The following is a 23,064-nucleotide window of genomic DNA, read 5'->3' on the forward strand; positions in this document are numbered from 1 at the left end:
TCTGGAGACAGGCTGGGAGAGCTGGGGTGTTCAGCCTGGAGAAGAGAAGGCTCCAGGGAGACCTGAGAGCACCTTCCAGTGCCTGAAGGGGCTCCAGGAAAGCTGGGGAGGGGCTTGGGACAAGGGCAGAGAGGGATGGGATGAGGGGGATGGATGGAAACTGGCAGAGGGAGCTTGAGGTGAGACATGAGGAGGAAATTCTTCCCTGTGAGGGTGGTGAGAGCCTGGCCCAGGTTGCCCAGGGAAGCTGTGGCTGCCCCATCCCTGGCAGTGTTGAAGGGCAGGTTGGATGGGGCTTGGAGCAGCCTGGGCTGGTGGGAGGTGTCCCTGCCCATGCAGGGGGTTGGATCTAGATGATCTTTAAGGTCTCTTCCAACCCAAACCAATCTGGGCTTCTGTGAAGTTCAGTGTGAAAAGCAGTGATTCCATTGCCCCAGGGTAGCTCAACCTTTCCTTTTTTTTATCCCATATTTTCTAGTCTTTGTAAATTACTTGAAAACTTGAAGCTAGGAAAGAAGTGTCTGGAAATGTAACTGTGGTCACAGAGGTGAGGAAGGGTATCTTAGGGGTTGCTGAGGACCAGCTCTCTTTTCAAATGCCTTTGGATCTTCAGCAGCCCTGTGAAGTCTGGATATTATCAGTCAAGGGTTGACTCCACAAGTTTGACCTTTCCCTGGGTGTGATGTGGATGGATTAAGAATGAAGGCTGATGGGTGACATTAATAGGCAAGAACTGGGAAATTCTGGGGGCTGGTCTTGTCCCTGACATTTGCATGTCATTGCAGAACTCCTCTGTCCTCTCAGGCTCAGGTTCCCTATTTTCACTGGTGGCCTGAACCTCGCTGAGCAGAGGAGCCGCGTGTCCCGTGCTTTGGGGACACTAATACCAGTGGTCATTAGGTGATGGTGAAGTAGCTTTGGGTATTAATGGCAGTAGCTGTGGTTGGGACAGGGAAGCATGAAAGGGATCCCTGGAAATGCCTTCCTTCTCCTTCCTCTCTTGCAGAGCTGTTTCTGAACAGCCTTTCCCAGCCCTACTCGCTGGAAGAGCAGGAACAGATGCTGTCCTGTCTCAGCATCGACAGCCCCTTTGTGTCAGATGCCAGTGAGAAGGTGAGTCCCAGGCTGTGTCACTGGGGCTGGGGGGAGGCAGGGGAGCCACCTCGGGGTTCTGGGACCAGTGGGCATCTGGAGTTTCTCACCTTGGCTGCTGCTTTTTGACCCCCAGTTTGTTGTGGGGTACAAATCTGTGCCCGTGGACAGTGGGGGATTTTAGGATGGGGGTTGTTCTTTCCCTCCAGCATGGATCTCTTTCCTCCAGTTGCTCTCCTGGGCTCTGTGCTCACTCAGGTGTGTGGAGATGAAAAATCTCCATGTGGCCTTGACCCTCTTTCTGCAGGAGAAAGGAACTGGAGAGCCAGGGATGAGCACAGGAGCTGAGCCACCTTGGGCCTCATGCTGCACAGCCCAGGACCTTCAGCCTGGCCGTGGCCACTCTAGGGATGTTTGGGGGAAAACCAGAAGGATTAGGGCAGACCAGATCCCCTTATCTTGGATATTATTCCTAGCCTATGGATCTGTTCTCCATGGACTTCTTTTAACCCATTCATACTAAAGTCATATATAGTCTAAGTTTAAATACTAAGTTTAATCAATTTTTGCTTTATCTTTGGTGTTCATAAGGTAGGGAGTAGGAATGAGAAACACTGACTGAGCCTTGTGGGGAAGACATCAGCCCTTCAGTCATTGTTTCCAGAGTCCAACAGCCTGCCACCTCCAAGAATCCTTCCTGCCTGGGAACACCTTGGTTTCCTAATCCTGTTCCTCTTCTCAGCCTTCTTATGCTCTTTGAGGAGCACTGAGCAGAGTTCTGTACAGAAGTTCAGCTGCTGACACAGCACTGTCTGGGGGTGACTCTGCTTTCCCCCCTGCTCCTAATATCTGCCCTAACATTTAATTTGACTTTTGGCTGATGTTGTCAGATTGACCTTCTTCAACTCGAAGCTAGTCCAGCCTTTTCCACCCTGTGCAGCAGGGCAGGGTCTGTTGTTGTGGATGCAGTGAACTGGTTTTCTGGGTGTTACTTTTCCTGACATTACACTTTGATCTGATCCTTTATTCTCTCCCACTCAGTACCATGAAACCCTCTTTTCTCATCCAGCTCTTCAGCTGATTATTGGTTTGAGTCTTGAGAACATCTTATGATGGCTGCAAATGGTTGCATTGCTGTTCATCCACCTTCTGGATGGCAGATGAATGTTGAGTAACTCAACTTAGATCCCTGGGGATTTCTCCTTTTTTCTCCCTCAGGTTATTTGAACATTTACCTCATGCAAGCTCATTGTATTTAGGAGCCTTTTACAAACTTTGTGCTTGTTTTTGCAGAATTCCATGAAGGCTTCTCATAGCTTGAGGGACACTATGAGCTCTGGGATTCACTCCTGGAACAGCCAGGCAGATGGACAGAGCTTCAGCTGGAACAACCTGCTGAGCCGCAGCCGGCACACGGACACTCCCAGCTGCTTCAATGGTGAGTCTGGGGTTCCAAACTTTGGAAGAACAGTCACATAGAATGTTCTCAGTGTCTAGAAGGTCTGGGAAATGGAGTCTTTGAGCTCTTCTTATCCTTCAGCTGCTGTGTGAGCACAGACTCTCCTAAAAGCACATGGATTGTCAGGAAGCTGCGTGTGCCCCAGTTGTCGGTGGGAGGCACCAACAGAGTCACAGATGGTGAGGTTGGAAGGGACCCCTGGAGATCATCCATCCAACCCCTGCCAGAGCAGGATCCCCTAGAGCAGATCCCACAGCAACACGTCCAGGGGGTTTGGAATGTCTCCAGGGATGGAGACTCCACCACCTCCCTGGGCAGCCTGTCCCAGGGCTCTGCCACCCTCACAGCAAAGAAGTATTTCCTTATATTTAGGTCCTGTGCTCCAGTTTGTGCCCAGTGCCCCTTGTCCTGTCACTGGGCACCACTGGCAAGAGTCTGGCCCCATCCTCCTGCCACCCCCTGGAGATATTGATCAGCACTGAGCAGATCCCCCCTCAGCCTCCTCCTCTCCAGGCTCAACAGCCCCAGCTCTCCCAGCCTTTCCTCACAGGCAGATGCTCCAGCCCCCTCAGCATCTCAGTGCCCTGGGCTGGACTCTCTCCAGCAGCTCCTTGTCCTTCTGGAACTGGGCAGCCCAGAACTGGGCCCAGTTCTCCAGCTGGGGCCTCCCCAGGGCAGAGCAGAGGGGCAGGAGAACCTCCCTGACCTGCTGGCCACGCTCTTCTTGATGCCCCCAGGATGGCATTGACCTCCTTGGCCACCAGGGCACATTGTTGGCTCCTGGTCAGCTTGTTGGCCGCCAGGACCCCCAGGTCTTTTTCCCCAGAGCTGCTCTCCAGCAGGTCACTCCTTAATTTGTACTGGTACCTGGGGCTGTTCCTCCCTAGATGCAGTACTCTACACTTGACCTTGTTGAACTTCATTAGTTTTCTCCTTTTCCAACTCTCCTCAAGTCTGTAAAGTCTAGGAAAAGGCAGAGAAGTTCCTGAAAACCCAGTTTGGTTCAGCTTTGTGTGCCTTGTGCAACTGCCACGTGCAGAGTGTGCTTGATAACCATAAATGTCTGCAAAGTGATTTTAAGGGCATGGTGTGCAAATCAATACATCCCTCCAGCTGCTTGCCTGCTAAATCCTGCTCTGCTCTGTGAGTCATTGCTGTCTTGAAGCCTCCATAAATTAAATGCTTAGTGACAAAAAAAGGAAGAGTTCTGATGTATCTGCTTTGCTAGCTGATTTCTCTGTGTTGGGTGGGGAAGTCCCTGTGCCTACAGCAGAAGTGAATGACTTCTCTTGTCTATTTCAGGAGTGAAAATCCAGATCCAGTTGCTAAGTGGAGAAAATTTGCACATCAGGGATTTCCACAGGACCAAGGTGGGAGACATTGCCACTGGGATAAGCAGCCAGGTGAGACACGAAGCTGGGGGTGAAGCACAGCAATGTCATCCATGGTGCAGCCCCATGGCTTAAACCCTGTGACCCACAATCATGGAATGGTTTGGATTGGAGGGACCTTAAAGATCACCCAGTCCCACCCCTGCATGGGCAGGGACACCTCCCACCAGCCCAGGCTGCTCCAAGCCCCATCCAACCTGCCCTTCAACACTGCCAGGGATGGGGCAGCCACAGCTTCTCTGGGCAACCTGGGCCAGGCTCTCACCACCCTCACAGGGAAGAATTTCCTCCTCATGTCTCACCTCAATCTCCCTCTTCCAGTTTTCATCCATTGCCTCATCAAGGATCCTAGTTTAGTGACACAACTTCAGTGCTGCTGTTATCAGTGTGATACCAGGAGGTGTTTTCTGAATTACAAACCAGTGCTGATTGTCACTGGGATCTCCATCTTAGAAAGTACCTGTGCTGCACCTTAAAACTCCTCCTTCTCAGCTCTAAAGATAAAATCTTTCCTCTCTTCCCCAAGAACAATTACTTTACAATTAATTAGTTTTTCACCAATGGTGTCAGCTAGGAAACAGCTTCTGTTTGCCTGCTTGATGTTTAACTCCTGAGGTTGGAGGAGATACTGGCAGACTCCAGAGCATCCCTGTGGGCCTCTTAGGCAGTCCCTGAAAGAAACTCCTGAGTGTCTGAGACTCATCTGAGTGTCAAATGTGGTGATCATCTCTAAACCAAGAGGTTGCAGGAATCCAGACAGTGTTTTACTGTTGTTGGTTGCCTTTGGTGTCCTGGGACATCACAAAGCAAACTGTCAGTAGCCTAGAGAGGAGTTCACAGGGCCCAAACCTGAGCACTTCAGGAACCACCAACTTGGGTGGGGGACTTCAGCAGGCAGATGGATGCTGCCTGCTCCAGTTTCTGCTCATGAGAGAAGGTTGGGATGTTCCTGCCCAACACAGGCCTCTCTCCTGGAGCTCAACATGGCCCAGCACCGTGTGCTGGAGTCCAGAACCCACCTGTGTCCTGGGCTGTGTCACCAGCAGCGTGACCAGCAGGGCCAGGGAGGGGATTGTCCCCTCTGCTCTGCTCTGCTGAGACTCCCCTGCAGGGCTGGGAGCAGCTCTGGAGCCCCCAACAGAAGAAGGACACAGAGCTGTTGGAGCAAGTCCACAGGAGGCCATGGAGATGATGGGAGGGCTGGAGCAGCTCTGCTCTGGAGCCAGGCTGGGAGAGTTGGGGTGTTCAGCCTGGAGAAGAGAAGGCTCCAGGGAGACCTTAGAGCAGCTTCCAGTGCCTGAAGGGGCTCCAGGAAAGCTGGGGAGGGACTTGGGACAAGGGCAGGGAGGGATGGGATGAGGGGGATGGATGAAAACTGGAAGAGGGAGATTGAGGTGAGACATGAGGAGGGAATTCTTGAGTGTGTGGGTGGTGAGAGCCTGGCCCAGGTTGCCCAGGGAAGCTGTGGCTGCCCCATCCCTGGCAGTGTTGAAGGGCAGGTTGGATGGGGCTTGGAGCAGCCTGGGCTGGTGGGAGGTGTCCCTGCCTATGCTGGGGGGTTGGATCTAGATAATTTTTAAGGTCTCTTCCAATGCAAAGTGTTCCATGCTTCAATGATTTTCTCGGGTTTGGGAGCTATTTGCTGTGTTTGACAGGGATAACACGTTCTTCGAGAGGCTTTCAGTGCCACTCAGGTGTGTCTGCTCTGCTCCCCAGATCCCAGTCCCTGCTTTCAGCCTGGTGACCAAGGAAGGCCACCCAGTTCACTATGACATGGAGGTCCCTGACTCTGGCATCGAGCTGCAGTGCACCCTGGCCCCCGACTGCAGCGTCAGCTGGACGTGGCGGGTCAAACACGGGCAGCTGGAGAACAGGCCCTGAAGCTCTTCCTGCTCTGGAGGTTTTTACCTTGTTGAAAGAAGGAATTGCAAAAGCTTCCAACCACCCCTGCCATGGAGCACCACGTGCAGTTGCTGGTGTTTTGTGCTGAAGTAGGATAGTGGTGCAGCAGCTCACCGCTCCCGGGCCTCACTGCTGCTGTCTGTTCTGATCCAGTTCCAAGACACGTCCTGAGCTTAGATGTTCCCCAGAACAGTGGGAGTTACTTGTTCTGGATGTGAGTGTTAGGTTGAGCTTGAGTATGGTGGGTGGAAATTCCTGCTTTGCAGAGGAAATGTGATTGTGCTTTTCAGGAGAGGAAGGGGGTTGGAGGAGAGCTCCTGTTCCTGCGCCTCGGCGGGGAGGCCGGTCGGTCGCTGCCGGGCTCGCCCAGAGGAGAAGGTTGGGAACCTTCAGTGCAGCTGTGGTTGGTGGTGCTGAGGGGAGCTGGCTGACTTCCTTCTAGCTGGAGGGAAAACTCAACGTTTCTGTTGGCTTTGGGTAGCAGCATCTCTACCTCAAGCCTTTTGCAGGGGGAAAATCAACAGCAGTAACTAGCTGGGTTCTTGGTTTCACCTCCCACCCTTCCCCGCAGACACTTCCTTCTTGAATCAGAAAAGAACTTTGTTCCCAGAAAGAGCTTTGCTTGCAGCTCTCATCTTCTGGTCTCCTCCCCAGCCTGGGAGCTGGTGCTCTCTCTCTGCTGTGGCTTCAGGTAGGGCAGGAGGAGGGTTTGGTGTTCCTTGGTGGGGCAGGTTGGGGGGTTATGTTCCTCCAGCCTGTTTCCACCACTGACTTGGGACTTCACTGGGATTGTCCCATCCAGGCAGCTTCCTCTGAAGGGGGAAGAGAGGATGGTTCAGTCAGCTTGGACAAGGTTTGGATTTTGCTGCAGTATTTCTAAAAGTCTGGCTTCAGGCTGGCAGGCTGCCTGCTCAGCCCCTCCGCTGGAGATCAGTGCCCCAGTTCTGTGCCATGTGTTGGCTCAGCCTGTCCCCACCAGCACCCACAGACTGGCACGAGGCTTCCTACCACTCCCCTTGTGTCCCAGGGTGTGAAAGGAGTGGGATGGCAGCAGGGCCCAGGATGCCTCAAGCTCTGAAGTTGTTTTTTTTATGGACTTGTGAATTGTTTGGCATCTACTGAAACTGCCTGGGTCCCATTCAATGGGCTGGTGCTGCTCATCCTTCCGTAACCCAGAACAAAACCAGAGGGAGGGGGAAGCTCTGGGTGTTCCTGTTCAGGGCTGCTCCAAGTCCTTGCAACCCCTGGAGATCACCATCACTTGATGGTGTGCTGGGCTCTTCCAGTGTGCTGCTTCCACAAGTGACCTCTGAGCAGGACCTGTCTGCATCCAAGCTGGGTAGAGGAGCAGCTCCCAAAAAGCAAGGTAGGCCCTGCTGGATGGATCCATGCTGGTTCTGGGGGACAGGAGAGGACAGGAACCTTGGCAGTTTGCCCAAGTGAAGTTCACTTAGAAAAATAGCTAGGAAAAGTTGGGCTCTGGACCTCTCTTTTTGAGGACCTTGAAGCAACTGATCCTCCTTCCCTTTGGTCTCCCAGAACATGGGCTGCTTTTGGTACACGAGGCAGTGACATCCCCAATCACTAAACTCAAGTTGTGATGCAGTTAAAAAAACCCAACATCTCGAATTAAAATTAAACCTGTCACAGCTCTGGGTAGAGTTTTCTAGCACTTTTTGTTCTAAAGCACTTCCGTCCAAAAGAGACACCTCATTCTAGTTGAAATGCCACATAAAGAGGCTTTTTAGTAAACAATTAACACATGATGATGCACTTCTCTTCCAGGAAGGAGGGGGAGGAATGGGTTGGTTGGCTCCATTTTTGGCTTTTTCAGCTGCCATAAACTCCTAAGAATTGTAGGCTCTGGAGCAGGAGGGATCAAAATTCCTTCCCAGGAGCTCCCAAGCACATGTTCAGTGCACCAACCAATCTCCCCAGGCCTGGCCCCCTTCCTGGGCTTCCTCTGAGTTGGGGGAGGAGAAAAACCTGTTGGTTGTTTCTAAGAAGAGTCTGTGGATGAGGTGGCAGTGTCACACCTCCTGGGTGAGGTGGCAGTGTCACCTCCCTGGTGAGGTGACAGTACCAAGGCCTGCTCTGTGTCCATCCCAGAGCCTGTGCCTCGTGGCTCTGTGCTCTCCCAGTGCTTCCAGGTGCAGCTCCGTGGCTCTGTGCGTGGTGCTGGGCTCAGGTGGTGCTCAGCAGCAGGGCAGGATGCAACCCTCTGCTCCCAGGACTTGGAGCTTCCCACTTCATCCACAGCATTAACCTTCCTCAGGCCACGTGTGTGAGCGGGAGGCAGCGAGTCCTGCCAGCCCCCCTGGCCTTGCTGGGGAGGTGGAGGTGACCACCTTCTCCTGGACCCTCACCAGCATTAGCCATCACCTCCATCCTGCTCATTTTGTCCAAAACCTTCAGTCCTATTTTGCTGCCACCTCAAGTGAGGAAGTGAGGCTGCAGATTTCCACCTAAGGAATCTTTTCCATGACAACCAGCTGGGGCTCAGCAGTCCCTCCTGGGTGGGAAGACCCTTGGGCTAATACCACAAACCTGGTGCTTCCTGACTGGCCTGAAATGTTCTCCAATCAGGAACATCTCCAGGCTTTTCATGTGTTTGCTACCTGTCCATTTGGGATCTCCTCAACTCTCTTCTGCTGCCAGAACAATTTCTTCTTCAGTTGGCTGGTCATTGTTGCTGTGACAGGCCTAAAAAGGTCCCAGCTTCCAGATCCAGGCTGACTGGAGAGAAAGCCAGGAAAGCTTTTTGTGATCCACATTAAAATTGGGTTGAAACTGTGTCATAACACAACTGGCTTGAGGACAGAACCTCAGCTCAGGGTAGGGAGGACAAATAGCAGTAGGAGTGATAAACACAGATGGTTCTTGTCATGGAGCTGCTTCTGGAAGGCTGGAAAAATCACTTGGCAGAGCAAGATGAAGCTGATCATCTGGGATGGGCAGGACGAGTGTGGGTGAAGGTGATGGAGGGGCTTGGAATGAACCAATGACACTTTATAAAACTGTGATTTCTTGAAATTAACTTTTTTTTTGACCTGCATTTTCACAGGGAAAAAAAAAAAAATAAAGTTGGAAAAAAAGAGAAAAAAGATTCTTCCTTCTCATTGGTGGTGGTTTGATACCTTGTCCCAGAGAACAAGGAACTGGAGCTAAATGTGGCATTTTTCAGGGGAAGCCTGGTCTGGGTACAAACTCTGCTGCTGTGTTGCCCTGGTTTTTGGGAGATGCAGCAGCACTTTTCAGAATCCCAGAATCACAGAGTGTTTGGGGTTGGAAGGGACCTTTGGAGATGCCTGCCAGAGTGGGGTCACCTACAGTAGATCCTACAGGAACGCGTCCAGGAGGGTTGGAATGTCTCCAGGGCTGGAGACTCCACCAGCTCCCTGGGCAGCCTGTCCCAGGGCTCTGCCACCCTCACAGCAAAGAAGTTTGTCCTCATGTTTAGGTTGACCCTCCTGGGCTCCAGTTTGTGCCCATTGACCCTTACCCACTTTTGTTACATCTGAGCTAAATAAGCTGGTGTCTGTCTGTTATCACAGAATCATGGAATCCCAGACTGGTTTGGGTTGGAAAGGACCTTAAAGATCACCTAGATCCAACCCCCCTGCATGGGCAGGGACACCTCCCACCAGCCCAGGCTGCTCCAAGCCCCATCCAACCTGCCCTTCAACACTGCCAGGGATGGGGCAGCCACAGCTTCCCTGGGCAGCCTGGGCCAGGCTCTCACCACCCTGACATTAAAGAATTTCCTCCTGATGTCCAACCTCAATCTCCCTCTTCCAATTTTCATCCATCCCCCTCATCCCATCCCTCCCTGCCCTTGTCCCAAGTCCCTCCCCAGCTCCCTCCTCCATCTCCCCCCTGCAAATCCTCACCCCTTCTCCCACACAGGCGCTTTATCCTCAGAGTCATTTTATTACCAGTTCTGCTTTAGATTAAACAGGCCTTCAGTATAGAAAAATAATGTATACAAATTAGCAGTTAATGTTTTACATTTCTGGCTTAAAAGGCATTTATAAGTTACACATTCATTTCCCCTCCCTCCCTCCGATCCCGGGGGATCTGGAGTTGGTGCTTGGCCTCTTCATTCCAGCAGGAAGCAGCAGCTGCTCTGGCTTGTGGTGGGGACCTACCCGGATCTGAAGCTGAGGCTAGCAAAGATGTACACATGGTGGCCACCAGCCCTGGCAGCAGGGGCCAATTAATGAAGTAAATACATCAAGAGGTTAATTGTGGTTGGGGTTGAGGCAGCAGCAGGGCAGGGATGGAGGCCGGGGTGTTATTTGGAGGTTCCTGTGGCTGCTCCGGCCTCTCTCCTGCAGCATTCCTGCTTCAGCAGGGAGGTTGGACGAGGTGATCCCCACAAGTCTCTTTCCACCCTGACAATTCTGTGATTCAGCTCTTTTTTTGGGGGGGGCTCCTGGTGGTCGCTGCAGGGGCTGGAGGCTGCAGCTGCTGGAGCAGCCTCCTGCGGGTCCCGGGAGGCTCCAGGAGGCTCCAGCCCCGCAGAGGAGGCGGAGGCAGGAGGACAGAGGTGCCACCTCGCAGACTCGAGGACAGTAAATCCTTCTGCCTGCTGCTGTTGGTGGTAGCTGTGGAGCCTCCCTTGCGAGGAACGGCCTCACCTGAGCCGTAGGTGAGAGCCTGTACCTGGCTGGTCCAGTCCCTGCTCCGGTAGCGCAGAGAAACGTTAAGGAAGACGTCGAAAACCACTTGGGAATAGCAGCCCTGCCAGCTCCTGGGGAGCGCCCAGGGTGGGACTTTGCAGCAGGTTCCTCCCGGGGGCGGAGGCGCAGCCCGTGCCTCGGAAGGAGCACACGGGGCGGGCAGGGGGTCCCTGGCTCAGCGCCCTCCCCCCCTGCCGCGGGGAACCGGAGGCACCAGCACGAGCCGGGGGGCCGGCAGAGCGCGGGGCTGCCCCGGGAGCGGCGGGCGCTGCAGCAGCGCTGGGCGGGGATGGGGCAGCCCCGCTTCTCCTGCCAGGACGAGCTGGGGCGCGTTCTGCGCTCCCCCCCCCCTCCCCCTGCCCATACCCAGGAGGGTCCCCCAGCCCCGCCAGCGGGAGGAGAGGAGCTCGGGGGGCATCGCTAAGCAAGCGCCGGGGGGTCCCTGTGCGGGAGCCCCGCGGGGTGGGAGCTGGAAGGCGAAGCGGCTGCAGCAGCCGGGAGCGGGCACCGGCCCCGCTGCCCCGCGTCGTCCCGGGCCGGCGGGTCGGCGTCCTGCGGTCCCACCTGCTCCGGGAGGCCGGTCCTGCCCGGCAGAGCGGGGACGGCGCCGGTCACAGCGCCAGGTCCGGCGTCGCCTGCAGGGTCTGTCCCCCCGCCCGCTTCTTGGCGCTGCCGCGGCCGGTGTCGGCGCGGCGGAACGGCTTGTTCCGCAGGTCTGCGGGGAGAGCGCGCTCAGCCCGCCCCGCCGGGACCCCGGACCCGCCGCCCCCCCGGGTACCCGGGTGCTCGGGAGGAGCGCGACCCGCGGAAGGAGCAGCAGCTCCGGAACAACCAGCCCGGGGAAGCGAGTCCCGCGGCTCCCGCGCTGCCCAGCGCCGCGCCCGGGGCTGCTGCGTCCAGCCCGGCCCGTCTGCCCCGCAACCGGGGCTCTGGGGCAGGAAACCCGCGGGGTTCGAGTCGCCCCCAGCCCGGGGCCCCCACGTTACCTACAGAGGACACTCCTCGGGGAAGCTGACATCGCAGAAGAGCCGGGACGAGCGCTTACCCGTCCGGGCCGTGAAAGGAACAGTTTTCAGAGCTGAGAAGTGCAATCCAGAGACAGCGAGGAGGAGGAGGAGGAAGGAGGAGTAGAAGGATGAGGATGAGGAGGAAGGAGGAGGAGGAGGAGAAGGAAGAAGCAGAAGAGGAGGAAGAGCCATGAGACAGGGCAGAGAGTGCTCGGCAGCTTGGCTGCATGGGATGGGCAGGTGCTACAGGTGGGTTTGGTCCCCATGACGGGGCTCAGTGACCCTCTGGCTCCAGGCTGTCACAGCCCCCCAGGGCTCCCCCATCACCGAGGGTCTCCCCGCTGTCCCCGGGCACTGTCTCTTCTCACCTGAACTGATCTCTCACCTGAAATAATGTCCTCGATGGCCCCATCTTTCCCCTCGTAGATCAGCGGCTCCTTCACCATCTGCTTCCTCTTCAGCTCGGCGATCATGTCCATCTGCTGCCGCTTGGCCCGCTGGGTGGGCTGGGCGTGGGGACAGCATGGGGTGAATGGCCCGACCCCCCAGCACACCCCTGAGGTGCCCCCACCTCCACCCCCCACCCAGCTCTCCCCCCCCCACCAGGACCTGCTTCGCCCTCCCCCACAACCTGACCCAGGACAGAGGGACTCGTGGGGCACCTTCACCTCGGGCTGCTCCTCGCTGCCAGGGGGGCTGGATTCTGCCTCTTTGGCTGCAGCCTCTTGTTTTTTCCACAGCTCAATGTCCTGCTCTGCTTTCTTGGGAGGGGCACAAGGAGGGTGTGCTGAGCTGGAGTGGGGGGGGGGGGTCCTGCCATGGGACCACAGCCCCCCCCTTCCTCCCCTCAGCAGCCCCCAACCCAGCTCCAGCACCTCCCACCTCCCCAAAAGGCAGCACCAAGCCCCAGGGTCTTTCACCCAGCCCCACAACCCCCCAGTTCACATGTGGCTTTTGCTGGTTACCCCAAAGTGGAACCAGGTCCCCTCCCAACCTCAGACTCCCTCCCTATAAACCCTCCCATCCCCCCCCCCCGTCCCCTCCTACCTTGTAGGCTCTGATGAAGCGCATGAACACAGGGAAGAAGGTGGTGGGGGGGCTGGTCTTGGGGTTCTCCCCAAAGTACTCCACGGCCGACTCGTAGGCCTCCTGGGGACAGGGACACCCCTCGGGGGCTGGGACAGGGCCGTGGTGCCCACCGCCTGCCCCCTCCCTCCACCCCCTCCCACCTTCCCACCACTCCCCCAGCTCTCCTGCTGAATCCACATCCCACCCCCTCCCCCGGAGCCTCTTCCACGAGGCCGAGGGCACCTCAGGGTGTCCCCAGGGACAAACCAGGGGTTGCCCATTCCAACCCCCGGCGCCCACCTTGGCGGTTTTGCTGTCAGCCTGCAGCTTCTCCATCACCTCCAAGTTGACCTTCAGGAAGTCCTTGAGCACCAGGCTGTCGTCCTGCCGCATGAACTCCTTGCGGGTCAGCTCCATCCCCTGCTGCAGGCTCCGCACGTCCTGCAGGACGCTGTCCAGGGACACTGTGGGGGGGGGGACAGTGGCAGGGGCAGGGCAGGTTCAGGGGGACCCCAGACCAGGTCCCAGGCTGCCGTGACCCCCAGCCCAGAGCCCACGGGCACTACCTGAACCCGCCTTGTCCAGGAAGTGCAGCTCGGTGTGGAAGCCGCTCAGCTCCGGGTACTTCTCGGTGATCACCCGCACCAGGTAGTGCAGCAGCGTCTGCTTGCGGTCCGTGGACTTCATCTCCAGGAGCTGGGGGGAGCAGGGGCAGAGCAGGGTCAGCCCCACCCGTGGCCCATCACCCACCTCACCCTGCTCAGGGTGGGTTCTGGGGACCTCCATCCCCAGGGATGTTCCCGCATCCCTGCATCCCCACAGCTCTTCCTGCATCTCCAGGGATGTCCCTGCATCCCTCCATCCCCATGGCTGTTCCCACATCACTCCATCCCAGTGGCTGGTCCCTCCATCCCTATGGCTCTTCCCAAATCCCTGCACCCCTACTGTTTCCCTCTCTCCCAAGGCTGGTCCCCAGGCAGTGGCAGTGTCCCCATGTCCCCCACGCCATCCCTACCGCGTCCAGGCTCTGCAGCCGGAACCCGTAGGCAGCCCCACGCTTGCTGCTGTTCATGTAGTTCCCAAAGGCCAGGACGATCTGTGGGGACACGAGGGCTTGGGGACAGGGCACTCAGGGGAACACAGTGCAGCACCCAGCATCACACACCCCAGCCCCACCTCCCCCCAAGCTCCTCACCTCCAGGATGTTGCGCAGTTTGCTGGAGGACTTGAGGGACATGGAGGCGGCGATGATGGCATTGAGTTGCTGTGGGTGGGGGGAGAAGGGCCTGAATATCATGGCAGGATGTCACCCCTGGTAGGGGGGGGACAACCCTCCACTTCCAAGTCTGCTGGGACCTCTCTGCACCAGGATGTCTCTACACCAGGACAACTCCCTGTGGATCATCACTTCTCCTATTGATCCACAGAGAGTTGTCCTGGTGCAGAGATACCCTGGTGGAGAACTGGTGGTGGCAAGTTGTCCTAGACCCACCCGCTCCCCCCTGGACACCCTATGTACCCCCAGCACCCACTGGCATGAGCAGCTGGGCTGTGTCACTGAAGTTGCCCAGGAAGATCATGACGTTCATGCGCTCGGCCAGGCGGGGGATCCTGCTGAAGCGGATCATGAACTGATCCTCGTCCGACAGCTCCTCCAGCGGCTGCTGCTCCCGCTCCAGCTTCCCGATCAGCGTCCGCTCGTACTCGGTGGGCAGGAAGCGCAGCAGCAGCTCCAGGAAGTCGAGGCTCAGGGCTTGCTGGTCATACCTGGGGGTGGGGAGAGACCCCAGCATTGTCAGCAGGTCCCTCAACCCCTACCATGCCCATGGCTGGTCCCTGCATCGCTCCATCCTCATGGCTTATTCCCATCTTCCTCTGTCCCATGGCTGGTCCCTACATCCCTCCACCCCCACGGCTGGTCCCTGCATCCCAGTATCCCCACGGCTGGTCCCTGCATCCCATCCCAGCATCCCCACAGCTGGTTCCCATCTTCCTCCATCCCCAGGGCTGGTCCCTACATCCCAGTATCCCCACAGCTGGTCCCTGCATCCCAGCATCCCCACGGCTGGTCCCTGCATCCCAGTATCCCCACGGCTGGTCCCTGCATCCCAGTATCCCCACGGCTGGTCCCTGCATCCCAGCATCCCCACAGCTGGTTCCCATCTTCCTCCATCCCCAGGGCTGGTCCCCACATCCCTCCGTCTCTCATCTGGTCCCTGCATCTCTCCATCCCCGTGGCTGGTGGCATCACTCCTCCAGCCCCAGCACACCCCACACCATCCCATGCCCACAGCCTAGCTGGGCTCACCCCCAACCTTCTCCCACCCAGGAGGGGACACTCACTTCTCGATGGCCGCACAGATGTCCTGGACGCTGCGCCCGCCCTTGCGGAGGGTGATGGCCAAGTTCTTGGCTCGGTTGGACTCCATGAGGGTGACCTTGCTGGGAGCCTTCTGCGTGGCCTTCACCTTGAGGGCACTGATGTCCAAGGCAGGGCCCTGCGCCTTGGTCTTGAACTGCTCCTCAAAGTCACTCATGTCCAGCTCCTGTGGGGAGATGGGGCTGAGGGCACGGCAGGGAGGTGACATGGGACATCAGGGATGAGGAGGGGGCCAGAGGACCAGGGCAAGGGGAGAGGAGTAAGAGGATAAAGATGGAGCAAGGGGATGAGGTCAAGTTGAAGGGATGAGGATGGAGCAAGGGGACAAGGGGAGACAGAGGGGTAAGGAGGAGATGAGGGCACCAGGGGATGAAGATGCAAATAATGACATGGATGGGATGCAGGGATGAGGACAGAGCAAGGGGACAAAGACAGGTTGAGGGGACAAGGAATGACAGGAGAAGCATGGCACACCCCACATTGTCCCTCTCCATGACACCGAGGAGCTGCTCCAACCTACAGCAGCCACATAGCACCACAGATGGGTGCAAGGTGAGCACGGGGGAAACCTCAGCATGGGTGTGGGGCCGCTTGGGGTGCTGGCCCAGCCAAGCACCCTGTGCCCACCCCCCCGGGACCCCCCCATGTCCTCACCTGCAGCACCTTCTCGTCATTGAGCTCGGTGAAGACTGTGCCATCGATCTGGTTGGGCTTCAGAGCCACCCAGTTGAAGACTGGCATGCGGAACTTGGTCTGGATGGGCTTCTTCACCTTCACTGCAGGGTGACAGGGAGGGGGAGACACATCACGGGGTGGGGGGAGGTCGCAAACCCATCCCCAGGTGCCCCCAGCCCTCAGCTGGGTGATGTCCCCACTATCCCTGGGCCACACTCACCTGAACCATTGGTGGTGGGGGGGGGCACTCGGCCCAGCTGGGAGCTGCCCCCCCAGGGGGGGTGGGGGAGGAGGAGGGGGGGGGATGGGGCCCTCCAGCCCCCCTGGGGGTGGTGGTGGGGGTGGTGGCACTTGAGCTCCTGGGAGCGGAGGAGCTGGGGGCACAGTGGGGCCTGGGGGCAGGGGGGGTGCGGGAGGCACCAGGGGGTCCTGCTCAGCCCCTGGCAGAGGCGGGGGCAAGGGGGGGGCAGGGGGTGGGGGTGGAGCTGGAGCTGGAACATCTGCAACGAGAAGAAGAGCTGGGTGAGATGGTGGCACCGCCATGTCCCCTTGGCCACTGAGTGACTTGGTGTCCCTGGGCACGTCCCCTCGCCCCTGCCTGGGTTTCTCTGCCCAGAGACACATTGTCACCCCCCCCCCCCCGCCCCGTGCCAGCTGTCCCCATGGGGAGGGGACATCAAGGGTGGCTGCCACCCCCCCCCCCCCACACACACACACACACCCGGGGTACCTGGGGCGGTGTCGGTGCCGGTGGTGCCGGTGGTGCCGGTGGTGGCCTCCCCGGTAACCACGGGGGCTGCTGGGGTTTCTATGACAACGGGGACAATTTCGATGGCGACGTCTCCATCAGGCCCCCGCAGGATCTGCACCAGCCCCTTCTCCTCCAGCTCTGCCAGGCGCTGCTCCAGTGCCCGCCGGTAGCTCTCCTGGGGCTGCGGGGCCGGGGGGCTGGGCGGGCGCGGGGGGCTCAGCTGCTCCTGCAGGGGTGACAAACCCCGGGGGCATCAGGGGTGGGTCCCACCCCTCCCCGGTCACCCCTCAGCACCCCAACCCCGCAGCACCCAGGGGTGCTCACCCGCAGAGCCTCCAGCTCCTGCCGCGCCTGGCTCAGCTGCTTCTCCAGCTCTGCTATCTTGGCCATGGAGTCGTTCTCCGCATCCTGCAGCTTCTCGGTCAGCTGGGAGGACGAGGAGACGTCGCTCAGCCCCATCCCTGCTCCCTCCCGCGGGGCTCACGTCAGCAGCTCCTGCCCACGCGCCCACGGCCCACCTGGCTGACGTGCTCCTGCAGCTCCTCCATGTGCTCCAGCACGGCCGTCTTGGTCTCCGAGTCCTCCAGCATGGCCCCCACGTCGAAGACGTTGTCCAGGTAGGCTTGGATCTGCACCTGCAGCTTGTCGCTCTCGGTCAGGCGAAGGCTCTGCCGGGGGACAGTTGGTGGCACCGTCACGGTGGTACCTCCTGCCCAGCACCCACCCAGCCCTGGGGACCCGCAGGGCCACCCACCTCCAGGTACTGGTCCAGCCCCAGGTGGGTGAACTCGTACTGCAGGAAGACTCGGAAGTTCATGTTCTCCACCGAGTGCACCACGATGTTGATGAACTGCATGCAGGCCACCTGGGGGAGGCCACCAGCTCAGCCAGGTCACCACCGCACACGGTGGCCCAGTAGTCCTTGGGGACGTGGTGTCCCCAGGGACTGCGCAGTGAGTCGGTGGCCCCTGGGGACACGGTGACCCTGGGGAATGTGTGGTGGTCTCACAGCCCTGGGGACATGGGGAGCTGGGGAAGGACCAGTGGCTCAACAGCCCTTGGGGATATGATGATTTGGGCACAGCCTGGTGGCTCAGCACCCCTTGGGGACACAAGGGTTTGGGTACAGCCTGGTGGCTCAGCACCCCTTGGGGACACACAGTGCCCTGGGGACAGCCCAGTGGCTTGACAGCCTTTGGGACGCAGCACCCTGGGATGTCCCAGCAGCTCCTGGGGACACGATGCCCTGGGGACAGGGCAGCTCACCATGAAGTCGATGTTGGTGTCCTCGTTGCGGAAATAATCCATCAGCTTCTCAAAGCGGTTCTTCTCCCCACAGACCTGAGGTGGGAACAGGGGCCTGAGGGACACGGCCAGGGTGGCACCCAGGGGGGTGGCAGGGCTGGAGGCACCCATGGGTGACACCCTCCCAGCTCTGCAGGTGCTGCCTGGCACCTGGTCCAGGATATGGCCCTGGGGACATGTGCTGGCATAGGGACACTGAGCCCAGTGGCTGGAGCACCCCATGGGATGGACATTTTCAGGATGGGAGATGCCCTCATGATGCAGGGGGAAACTGAGGCGAGAACCCAGATGGGTGTCAGTGTGGGGAGCTTGTGTCCCAGCTGGGGACTCACCTCCTTGAAGTTGTCAAAGGCAGCCAGGATGATGTCGTGGCCACCTCGGACCAGGCAGACAGCAGCCAACAGCTCCAGCACCAGCGCCTTGGTTCTGTGGAGACACGGGGTGTGAGGGGGTCAGGGCCACAGGGCGGGTGAGGGGACATGGGGACAGGTGACAGGGATGGGTCCTACCTGGCGTTCCTGTTGTTGAGGCTCAGGGTGATCTCGTTGACACAGGCTGGGTGGTTCATCACCAGGCTGAAGCCAGACTTGGGGGGGAAAAAGGAGCATTAACAGGGTCATGTGTCCTTCTGTCCCCACCCCAGGGATGCTGCAGGACCTGGGGACACCCCCGTGCCACGTCCCCACCAGCCGTGAGGTTGGGTGAGGACCTCTCAGAGCAAGGAGGTGGAGAACGGGTCCCACCCCAAACCCCTGACCCCCAGGATGGTTTCATGGGGGGGGTTGGTGACATTTGGGGCACCCCAGGTGGGTGGGACACTGCCCCCCCATCCCCACCTGGTAGTTCATGATGGCCCGGAGACACATGATGCAGAGGTGGACATCGTCCTTCTGGCTGACCAGGCGGGAGCTCCTCAGCGCCTTCCTGCTGTGCGAGGGGTTCAGCCTGGGGGGGAGAGGGGCTGAGCAGGGGCTGGGGGGGCCGGGGGGGGGGGGGCACAGCACAAGCAGGGAGGGGACAGCGCACGCTGGGTGGCAGCGAGGAGGGGACACCAGGGGACCCAGGTGGTTACATGGACCCATGGAGGAGACCCCCGTGTCCATCTACAAGCCCTTTCATTCTGGGGGGGGTGGGGGGGGGGTGGCCGGTGCCCCCGGGTGCGCAGGGCTGGTCTGGGAGGCTCACCGGGCTGGGCAGGAGCTGCCGGGTGACCCGGGGTTATTGTCCCCATCGCTGGAGGGGACGCTGGGGTGGAGGTGGCGGAGGAGGGTTTGGAGGTGCTGGTTCGAGAGGCAGCAGCTGGAGAAGCGTTAGAGCCTGCGGGACAGGAGGGAGAGACGCGGCTCCCGCGTGGCCCCCGGGACCCCCGGCTTTGGGGACACCCTCCCCCCCCCCCAAGCCCAGCCACGGGTGCCACGTCCCTCCTGACCTGTCCTTGGGGCTGGCGGGGGGGGACACATCCTGCTGGGACACCCCCAAAGTGCCACGTCACAGCTTCTGTGGCGGGGTGTCCTCTAGGACCACCCAGGACCCCCCCTCTGCAGGTCCCCCAAGGAGTGGGGTCCCACTGGGGTGTCCCCATGTCCCCACCAGGGCCCTGAGCCTGTCACCTACCGTCAGCGCGTCCCGGCAGCGTGCAAGAGAAGAGCAGGGTTAGGGGGGATGCGGGGGGTTAGGGGGGGGGCTGTGGGGTTAGCGGGGACTTCTGGGGATTATGGGGGGGCTCCGGGGGGCTCAGGCCTGTTCCTCCCCCCCCAACATCTCCAGTATCTCCAGTTTTTTGACCTATTTCTGGGTCTCGCTCAGAGCAGCCTCTGCTGGGACGGGGGGACACTGGGGGACAGACCCAGCCCAGCCCCCCCAGGCAGGACTGATCCCTCGTGCACAGATTGTCACCTCGTGTCCCCAGGGCAGAGCTGGGGACACGTTGGTAGGTCCAGGCCTGGGTCTCCCTGCCGAGCCCCTCAGCGAGCGCGGGGGGGGCAGCGAGGCAGAGAGCAGGGGGGCCGCAGGGAGGGGACAGGGGTTACCTGACGGTGAGGTGCCGGGCTTTGTGGGGAGCCTGGGGGGGTGACGAGGAGCTGCTCTTGCTCAGGTCCTCCAGCGACCGCTCGGGCCCCCTGCCCTTGTCAGAGCCTGGGCTGCCGTTCTCAGCGCTCTCCATGTCATACCTGGTGGCCCATGGGGAACACGGGGGGGGGGGGGGGGTGAGATGTGACCCCCCCATGGGCACAGCCCGGGGGACCCCAGGCCTGGGGACATGGGGGTGCTGCGGGGCAGCCTGAGCCCCAGCACTTGGATGAGGTGGGGGGAGCAGAACGGGGACACCCCCCCCCCGCCCACCCCCCAAGTCCCGGGGGGGCTGATGCCAGCCTTGGGGAAGGGGTCACGGTGGGGACGTACGTGACAGAGCACTGGGCAAAGGCCAGGTAGTCCAGCAGCACGTCCAGGCCCCGGTTCTCCTCGTTGAGGAACTCCTGGACCCAGCTGGGGAAGGGGGGGGGTCAGAGGGGTCAGGGGGCTCCACCACCAACCCAGTGCCCCCCGCTCGGCACCCTGCCCCAAGACCCCCCGCGGTGCCTCCTCCTGCTCCCCAGAGAGGGCAGGACACGTTAGGGACACAAGGTGGCACTGAGAGCTGGCCCCTCTCTGAGGGAGGTGGGTGCTGTGACCCCCACCCTAATGCACGGGGGACAAAGCTCCAGGGGTCCGTGGCACCAGTGACACCACTGCAAGCACTGCCACCAGTGCCACCAGAGCCATCCCTGCCACCAGTGACACCAGTGCCACCACTTTGATGACGGCAGGACAGCTTGGCCCTGGCTGGTGGGACCCCATGGCTCAGAACCCACCACACCACAAGGGGTGGGGACACCCAAGGTGGGGGTTCCAGGGTCCATCCCAGCACAGCCAGTGGCTCCAGCAGCCCCGTCCTCCCCTCAGAGCCATCCCAGAGGGGCAGGATGAGGCCACCAGCCTCCATGTCCTGCTGTCACCCCCACCCCCAGACACCAAGGCACACACTGGGGACAGCAGCAGTGACCAGGTGACAAGGCCACCCCCAGCCCTACCCGATGTAGTTGGTCCTCAAGGAAATCTCCAGCTCCCGGAGCACCTGTGTCGACTCCTGCACTCGCCTCTTGAACTGGGGGACAGGGACAGCTGTTGGCTTTGTCCCCACGCCCCACCCAGGATGGGGGCAAGGGGGACAAGGGGTGGCCCTCACCTTCCTGCTCACGCCACCCGTGTCCAAGCAGCTCTTCAGCTTCTGGATGTAGGCGGACGGGGGGTTCTTCACCTGGAAACGCTCCTGGGAGCCCCAGAGAGAGGCTGAAACGGGGACAGGTGGCACGGGGAGGGGACACTGTCCCTGCAGCAGCCACCGCAGTCCTGTCCCCACCCCCCACCCCTCCCTTCGGTGCTTAATCAGGTTAATGAGGCGCCGACTCGCTAACGAGGATGGATGTCACGGGCTCGGGTTGATGCCCGTGGCACGTGGGGACAGGGATGGCACGGGGGACATGGCAAGGCCCAGACCTCACCTGGTCACAGATGAGCTCCCACTTCTTCTCGTTGTCATACTGGTTGAGCAGCTCCATCTTGTCCGGCGGCAGGTTCATGGAGTCCTGGGGAGTGATGGGTGTCAGGGCCGGGGGTCACCCCAAAAACACACCCCAGGGCTGTGGCACCCACTGCTTGCCCAGCACCAGGTGTTCTCGCCCAGTGGTGGGACAATGGGGACACCAGTGGGAGGATGGGGACACCAGTGGAAGGCCAGGGGCACCCATGGGATGATGGAGACACAGGTGGGAGGATGAGGACACTGGTGGGAGGATGAGGACACTGGTGGGACAATGGGGACACCAGTGGGAGGATGGGGACACCAGTGGAACAATGGGGACAGGATGCTGACATCCCACCAACCATGGAGCCACCAGCAAGGTCCCCACCTGGGGTCCCCGCATGGCGGGCAGGGCTGTAAGTGGGGGGCGGGGGGAGGGGAGAGGAGGCAAAACTGGAGCCCTCCATCCGTGTGATGAGTGCTCAGTGCTCCCGGCCTCAGCCAGCCCAGTCCTGACAGAGCCACCTGGGGATGGGGACACAGGCTGGCGACACAGCTGAAGAACCCGGGAGTGCAGGTCCCGCCGGGGGGGACGGTCACCCCCGAGTCCCCCGCACGGGCACGTGACGAGCCCAGCTGGTGAAATCAGTGTTTTTTAGAGACACAGCGTCAGGGCCTGGCGTGTCACCACATCCCTCCGTGCCACCGTTGCACAACCCCGTCCCCGCCACCCCCCCGGGGCCGCCCCGGCAGGACGTGACGTGGTTTCCTCTCTCCCAACGGCACCAGGAGCTGCTGAAACCACCACAGCTCCGGCCCCAGGGACACAGCAGGTCCCTGAGGGACCCTGTGGGGTGACATGCTGGGAGCTCAGGTTGGGTCACGGCCCAAAAGACTCAGGTCTTTGTGATCTGGTCCCTGAAGGAAACCCAGGAGCTGGGGCTGCTGCTGGCCTGGAGAACCTGGGCATGATGGCACGATGGCCACAGCCCCAAGCCACCCCTAACCACCAGTTTTGAGATCCCTTGATGTTGAGGGTGGGGACATGGGGTGCACACACCCTGGGGACACCCACAACTCTAGGGAGAAGGTATCTCCCGCGGGTTTGGTTGCCCACAGAGGAGCAGGTCCATGAGGAGAGGTGCCAGGGCAGCAGGCAGGACCTGTCGAGCCGCCTTCACAAGAAGCCAAAGCCAGGGGAGGTGGGTGGAGGGGAGCGTGGGGCAGAGCTGGGCAGGGAGGGGACAATCCAGCTGTGGGGCCAGAAATAGCCTCCTTGAGAAGCTGCTGGGGCTGCACCCAGCAGCCGGGTGGGTCCCAGGGTGGGCGACTGCACCCAGATGTCCCCTTTGCTGGGGAGGCCCCTCCTCATGGTCCCCAAGGTGCCATGTTGGGGATGGATGAGACCTTCCAGAGAGGTGGCACCAAGGGACAGGGCTGTGCTGAGAGGGACCACACACCCCAACACCCCACCCAGGGCTCTGGCAGCACCTGTGGCACCCGCAGTGGGACACTGTTGGGTGCCCTCAGCAGAGAGGGGATGCTGGCACCCACCGCGTGGGCCACCTCGCACGGTGACCATGTGTGGGACCTGAAAAGTCCAGGAGATCAAGTGTCACCAGTGGGAGAAGACCTCCCATGGGGTCCCTGCTGTGAGGACACCGGGCAGGGAGGGGGAGGCTGGGGAGGTCCTTAAGGAGGTGGCTCTGCCACCCACCCCACAGTCCCTTCCTCACCAGCAGGGCTGGGCCAGGTGGCAGGATGTGGCCCAGTCTGGGTACAAACTGGGT

General features: G+C 60.0%; 2 protein-coding genes across 3 annotated transcripts in view; one reads left to right on the forward strand and one right to left on the reverse strand.

Moving 5' to 3' along the window:
- MAP3K14 (mitogen-activated protein kinase kinase kinase 14) overlaps window positions 1–8,926 on the forward strand; it is a 31,105-nt gene extending 22,179 nt beyond the window's left edge. For both annotated transcript variants that reach the window (XM_051640311.1, XM_051640310.1), the window contains exons 13-16: window positions 1,007–1,113; window positions 2,386–2,530; window positions 3,854–3,954; window positions 5,659–8,926. In XM_051640311.1, the coding sequence (XP_051496271.1) occupies window positions 1,007–1,113; window positions 2,386–2,530; window positions 3,854–3,954; window positions 5,659–5,823 (518 nt within the window). In that variant the 3' untranslated portion in view covers window positions 5,824–8,926. The remainder of the gene's footprint in view (window positions 1–1,006; window positions 1,114–2,385; window positions 2,531–3,853; window positions 3,955–5,658) is intronic.
- A 1,999-nt stretch (window positions 8,927–10,925) lies between these two features.
- FMNL1 (formin like 1) lies at window positions 10,926–21,333 on the reverse strand. Its single transcript, XM_051640507.1, is given in 26 exon segments — window positions 10,926–11,241; window positions 11,919–12,039; window positions 12,196–12,294; window positions 12,581–12,682; window positions 12,902–13,065; window positions 13,168–13,297; window positions 13,617–13,697; window positions 13,797–13,865; window positions 14,134–14,368; window positions 14,945–15,147; window positions 15,636–15,757; window positions 15,877–15,898; window positions 15,900–16,156; window positions 16,378–16,633; window positions 16,732–16,833; window positions 16,926–17,075; window positions 17,162–17,272; window positions 17,674–17,748; window positions 18,045–18,138; window positions 18,222–18,298; window positions 18,549–18,657; window positions 19,743–19,883; window positions 20,116–20,199; window positions 20,784–20,857; window positions 20,939–21,022; window positions 21,255–21,333. Coding segments are annotated over 26 exon segments (3,144 nt in total). The 5' UTR covers window position 21,333; the 3' UTR covers window positions 10,926–11,137.
- Window positions 21,334–23,064: the final 1,731 nt, after the last annotated feature.

The sequence above is a fragment of the Apus apus genome, chromosome 25 (genome assembly GCF_020740795.1).
Source record: "Apus apus isolate bApuApu2 chromosome 25, bApuApu2.pri.cur, whole genome shotgun sequence".
In the NCBI taxonomy this organism is placed as follows: Eukaryota; Metazoa; Chordata; class Aves; order Apodiformes; family Apodidae; genus Apus; species Apus apus.